A 6963-nucleotide genomic window follows, 5' to 3' on the forward strand; every position below is an offset into this window, starting at 1 on the left:
ATTGTATGCATTAACCCATTACCTCCCATAATTCTATTAACTGGAATTTTTTTTTATGAAACTTTGATTTCTAGCATAAAACGGCCTTAGAAACACGCTGGAATGATCAAAATAACATTTCAAAATAACATTTTAAATAGAAATAAGTGAGATATTGGGTGAAAAATTAGCAAACCTCATTTGAATATCAGAGAAATATACCTAGTAGATATAGCAAAAAGGTTAGATATGTGTAAATATTGACAGATAATTACGAAATTTGTAATTTTTAAGTGATCTCATATGAGATTGTAGTAACGCTGTGCGCATGTGTAGTCTCACGCATGCGTGGAATTCAACATCCAAGCTTTCCCGCTTTATTCTGTCTCTTTCTTGCTGGCCAGCGATTGAGCATTGACGTGTCTAGCTGTCTTCTCCATCTTTCGAACTGCCGCCAGACAGCTCACATCAACATTCCAACGTCTCAACAACCATGCTCTCAACACAGAAGGCGACTCAGCAACCAAGATTAAAGATGTCTATTTACCACCATAAATAAATATTGTTTGTGTTGATAGTTTGGAGTTCTGCGTTCCGTTTATATTCTAATTTAATATAGGAAAGCAGGTGTACATCTAATGATGTATAACCCACTTTCCTATAAGATCACTGGTAGGTAATGGGTTAAACAGATCAGGTTTCAAGAACAGAAGTTCAATGATCAAACACTTCTCACATTGTTATTTAACTTCATTCACGTTTTACACAGTAAATATCTCTTACCATATCATTGACAATTTTTGCTTTGTAATCTACGCCATATTTTGTTTACAGAATGTGTAAAGATTAATACAGAAAGTATATGCAAAAGAAATGATTAGGTGTTATTTTTTTGCTTTGTCATCTTTGATATTGTCGTATTGATCCTGTCAATTTTAGGTTGCTTAGTAAGTGTGTATATATGTTGGCCATTATTCAGTTTATTCAAGATTTCTTGCCAAGAGAGAAAGTGCCAGTTTCTAACCTAGATCAAAGGCTTCTTCATTGGAATTTCAACATCCAAAGGGTATTTTTGTATGTATGTATGTATATGTGCAGATTCATATGTTTTGTTTTATGTATGTATTCTTATGCATATAGTTGCATGTCTAGACATGCTCATATATACTTAAATGATAAACTTCTGGAAAGTTTTACAAATTTTTACAGTTCTAGTGATGGCTTGGATCTGTAGTCTTTGAATTAGCTTTCTCTTTTCTGGTTTTGAGAAGCCTAATTTCTCAACGTATGTATGCATGCATGTATGTATCTTTATTTTTGTGTGTGCACGCATATGTGTGTGTGTGTTTGTTTTGGAAAAAAAGATGTTTTTAATAAAAAAATAATTATATAAAAAGTTGTTCAAAAAAGCTTATTAACACAAACCTGACAGAAAAGTTTTTGTGTAAGTGAACTGTCTTCAGCTTTTCAAACACTCGTGGTATAAGGTGATCTGTATATGGATGTGGATGTGTGTGTGTGTATACAGATCAGAGAAGAAAGATGTCAGGTTATGAAGATCACATTCAACAAAATGAGATTTTAACAGAGAAAATAGCTTCAGAATTGTTCGAGACTTACAGTATTTAGTTATGACCCTTTACGTTCTGAGTTCAGATCCCTTCACAGTCTAATAAATTCTTATGGTACTCACAAATGAAACAAACAAAAAACAGCACCTACTCAAAGTCAGAAGCTACTTCAGTTCTAAACAACTACTGACATAGCACAAATGTACCCTTCACTAGAGCACTGTTTATATACCTGAGGCAGAGCATAGGCTGTTCAAAAACTTGTATGGAAGAAAAAAAATGAAAGAAAAAGAAGAAAAGCCATTACCTGACTAATTGGTAGACTTTCACATACTACAATGACTAGCACATTACTATTGTATAACAATTCTGCTCCTGCTTATTTTTATAGTGGTTACAACAATTATTACTTCCAAAAACTATTATATGTGTACCACACCCACATAAACCACCTTAGTTCATCTGTCTTACATAATTTCTATAGAGTCTCAATTCTCATACTTGAAACAATTTAGTGTTTCAATCATTGGTGACCAGTTAGATGCAATGAATGCCATATGTGCAGTCAGATCTGGTAGATTGAGGCATGACTTTCAAGTTGAATGTGTGAACTGTACAAGCAAGGCTTTTTAGGTGATACATTAAGATTGCTATGGAAGGGTTCTGCACGGTAGATTTGCTCACCATTCTGGCACTAACAAATTTACATTGATGAGTCTCTTTAACATTCAAACAGGCTGTATCAGACCCGAAATATTCTGCTTGTTTTATGCTCAAACTGGCTAGATCAGGCATCTTACCCCTACCTAACAATGTCAGTCTAAAAATAAACAACCACATCATCAAAATCTCAAAGTTATGAGATAATTCATGATTAATTCAAAACTATGAATAAATGAACATTACATTTGACAGAGTAATCTGTATGCTAAAGGGTTAAAGTTTCTGATCACTTATTAAGCATCATCATTTCAATGTCCACTTTTCCATGCCTGCAGATTTTCTACAGCTTGATACCCTTCCTGTCACCAACTCTCACCTGTTTTCATGCAAGGTAATATTTCCCTTTGGCCAGACATGTTCTTGCAGAATATTAGAAATAAATGACAGTGACAATCATTTTACAACTATCATATGATGTCAAAACAAGGAAACACACACACATTCATGCACACACATGTATGCACGCGTGCACACACACATGATGGGCTTTTTTTCAGTTTCTGTCTACCAAAATCACTCACAAGACACTTGCCCAAGGTGCTACAGAGTATGACTGAACCTGGAACCACGCGGTTGGGAGCAAACGTTTTATCACACATACATACCAGTGTCTAGCCATACCTGCACCTTGTTGGAATAAACTCCCTTTTGCTTTGGTACTATTAAAAAGTGATTGATCATCTCCCAAATGGACAGGAGCTTAATCTCTGCTGCAGTATGTCTGTCCTTCTAGCTGCCACGATTGTTATAAATACAGTGGTCAGCCAAGGGACAGACAAGAAAGGCCTAGGACGCAGACGAGAAAGGTCTACGACATGATAGAAGGTTTTGGCAAACCGCAGAAACCGAGAGAAATGATTGAGCTAAGTTCCACGGTAGACTACTGTCTCAGATAAACTATGCGTGCCCGCACGCACGCACACGCACGCATGCACACACACACACACACACACACATCCATTTCTGACATGTCACTTCCACAGATGTACCCCGTTTCTATTTCTAGCAACTCGTAACAGTTGTCAACATATGCATGTAGTGAAGAATTATGTGTACCAACGACAAATTAAGTCCAGTGAATAAATCATTTTAAATATGAATCGATTCATTCATTTGTTTACTTCAAAGGCATCCACATTCCTATCGCATTTGTTCACCTGATACACATCTAACCACTACAGATGTTTATGTATGTTAAGTATATACATATACATGCCTATTATCCTAAAGTTTAGCTCATTTTATTGTTTCATTTTCAACAGAATGAAGGCCAATTGGTAAACTAGAGTGTAACTTATACACCGAGTTCATCATCCTTTAGCATCTGTATTCCATGTTGGAATGGGTTGGGAAGTTTGAGAGAATCTGACAGGTCAGAGGATTGTGTTGAGCTCCAATGTCTATTTTAGCATGGTTTCTATGGTTTGATGCTTTTCCTAATGCTAATCACTTTACAGTGTGTACTGAATGTTTGTTTTTGTGTCACTGGCACTAGTGAGGTCACCAAGTAGCTTTCAAGACAAGACCCTTTGATTGAGAGGTGTGTAATATTGAGGGAAGCAGCTTATGTCTAGTGTTGAGAGGCAGGAGTATGATAGAGGGATAGGAACAGATGACTTGCTGTAGACAGTTATCCCATTTGGTAAAGGAGAGAAGATGGTGGTAATGAGGTGTTGGGTTGTACCCTCAAGATACAAGATGGTGAATGTGAGAGGGATGGAGAACAGAGTAACAGGTGAGGAGGATAAGGGCAGAACATCAGATAGATTCACAACAATATATTCTTTCATCTTCTTTTACTTGTTTTAGTCTTTTTGACTGCAGCCATGCTGGAGCACTACCTTGAGAGGTTTTTAGTCAAACAAATTGACCTCAGGACTTATTATTTGTAAGACTACTACTTATTCTATTGATCTCTTCTGCTGAACTGCTAAGTTATGGGAACGTAAACACACCAACACCAGTTGACAAACACATAAAGACACACACGCATATGATGGGTTTCTTTCAGTTTCTGTTTACCAAATCTCCTCACAAGGCTTTGGTCAGCCCTAGGCTATAGTAGAAGACACTTGCCCAAGGTGCCATGCAGTGGGACTGAACCTGGAACTATGTGACTGGAAAGCAAGCTTCTTACCACATAGCCACATCTGCAACTATGCAGATCACAAAACAAGAGTTCAAAATATATACAAACCAACAATTTTGAAATATTTTTGTTTTCAACAAATTAGTAGTGTAAAAAAAGGACAATATGAAGTTTTCATTCCTTCAATGCACTAAAGTACTAAATTACTGTGGTTGTCAAAAACTCCATTTTGTTTTTTGTAAACTACAATGATTTGGAAAAATTAACACCATTATTGTATGACTTCAACAGTTGACTTTGATTTTCTAGAAAGGTCTAGCCACAAAAAAGAAAAACAGTATCCAACTCAGGTGGCTACATGCCTCTTATCTTGATAAATCAATTGAAACAGTATCTATATCCCAGATGTTACTCAAAAGTAGTAATTCAAAACTAAATTTCCATTAGATCAGCAATATAAGAATTTACACCAATTCTTCTGACAATCAAACAAATATATATATATTTTTTAGTAAATTTTATTTCATAATTGTAATATAGGGAAAAATAAGTATAAAAACATGGAAACATAATAAACTTTTGTTTTTTGTTTTACCTTTTGCCGTCCTAGATGAATTTAGTCCCATTATTAAAGTAAATATCACTAGAATAAAACTGGTTTATATTTATGTGGATTGATTACCTGAAGATTGCACCAAGCAACCTGAAAGGAGAAAAGAAAAGAGAAAAATCTATTAAAACAAAAAGATTATGAGAGACTTTTTCAGAAACTATATTTTATAAATATACAAACCTTCTTTTCAGGTGCTGAATACTATCTTTCCTTCCCATGTCCCTTTCCCAATTTTCAGAGTTGGCATTGTCAATGTAGGCACATTGAAAGGTAGGTCTAGTGAGATAGTTGAGATGCCTGAACGGAGGCATGTTGATGTATGTTGCATCCAAGAGGTAAGGTGTAGAGGAGCTTCAGCCAAGTTTATCACAGGCAAGACACATAGGTATAAAATCTTCTGAGAAGGTAACAGCGATGGGGTAGGTGGTGCGGGTATATTTCTTGCAGAGAAATAGGTGGATAAGGTAATAAAGGTAGTCAGTGTATGATAGAGTACTTAAGCTCAGGCTAGTCTTGCAGAATAGTATAGCAACAATTATCTCTGCCTATGCCCCACAAGTGGGCCTACCAAATGAACAGAAGGACCACTTTTATGATATTCTTCTGCAGGCTACCTCAAAGACAAATGACAATGATCTCATCTTCATGGCTGGGGATTTTAATGGCAGCCCGGTATCTTCCATGATGCACATGGGGGCCATGGAATTGGTTCCCAAAACGAAGAGAGAACAAGGCTACTGGAGTTCTATGATACAAATAACCTATTGATCTGCAATACCAACTTCAGGAAACCAGCCAGCCACCTGATAACCTACCAATCAGGTGACTGTGCTAGCCAGATCGATTACATTCTCACCAGACAGTGGGATACAAAGACCCTCCCTGGTGAACTGCCCCCGCCATACATGGGTTTATCTCCTGTTATATATCGTATTTTTTGTGAAACACTTTATCTGTCTTCAGACACTTCCATACTGGTTTTATCTGTAAACAATCTCTGTGCTGGATTTCTTCTGAGTCAAGCCTTACTTTTAATATCATATTGCACTCTTCTGACAGTAAGTCCCTGAACAAAAATCAGGCACTTGAACGAGTCTGGAGTCAGTTTATCCAATTTAAATCTCTTGCACTCTCTGTTCACTCTACCTGTATATGTGGTAAAGTTTTCGTCATCACATTTCTCCACGTTCAAACACTTCCAACGTGTGTGGATAATGAACATCTTATATAAAATGTCAATTGTGTCTGTGAAATTTATGTCAGAAACTTTTTAAGGCAATATAAAGTTACAGTATTTCTCATGCTCTATCGTTGCCAGTTTCCTCAGAATTAGATATGTTTTCATTTCGTCCGTCCAGTCTTGGCATTCTTTTTCAAAAATTTGTTCGAATCTTTGGTAATGTGCCTCAAAAGTGATTCCTTCTTCTGAGTCATATTTAAATTCATTTTTTGAATTTGCTACATGCTTTGGTGAAAATGTTTTCCGGTTTTGTTACCAACTTCATTAGTTGTAACATTTGTTGTTGTTCTTTGAGTTGTTGCTACTAATTTTGCAACTCAACTAAATCCACTAACAAGTTTTCCATGATTTTATGGATTTTTCATAAAATGTGTACAACAAAATGCTTGTTACTCCTCTATTGATTTGTTAATTTCTCCACATGTATTTTTTTAAAAAATTCCTCTGCATGAAAAAAATTTTTTTTTTCAACGTCATCCATGTGAATTTGCTTATATTCTCATCACCACTGTTATAATGTGGATCCTCATCCACATGTATGTTATTGTTGGCACTGTAATATTATTGTTGCCACTATTATATTGTGGCAGTGTTCCGTGTCTTATTATCTTTGACTTGTTAATAGCTCTGCAAGATAATGACTGTGAAACGTCTACCTTGAGGGTAACTAAAACTCGACTATACTACGTAACTGACACTCACTTCAACTGAGAACTCCTACAACGACTCTATTACTGACCTCTGTCTG

The 6963-nt window shown here is 36.1% G+C and overlaps 1 protein-coding gene across 1 annotated transcript in view; it reads right to left on the reverse strand.

Moving 5' to 3' along the window:
* LOC106872255 (apoptosis-inducing factor 3) overlaps positions 1-6963 on the reverse strand; it is a 115028-nt gene that overhangs the window by 71429 nt on the left and 36636 nt on the right. The window contains exon 3 of the mRNA XM_052966188.1: positions 5045-5065. Coding sequence (XP_052822148.1) covers positions 5045-5065 — 21 coding nt within the window. The remainder of the gene's footprint in view (positions 1-5044; positions 5066-6963) is intronic.

Source organism: Octopus bimaculoides, chromosome 1 (assembly GCF_001194135.2).
Source record: "Octopus bimaculoides isolate UCB-OBI-ISO-001 chromosome 1, ASM119413v2, whole genome shotgun sequence".
Lineage (NCBI taxonomy): Eukaryota > Metazoa > Mollusca > Cephalopoda > Octopoda > Octopodidae > Octopus > Octopus bimaculoides.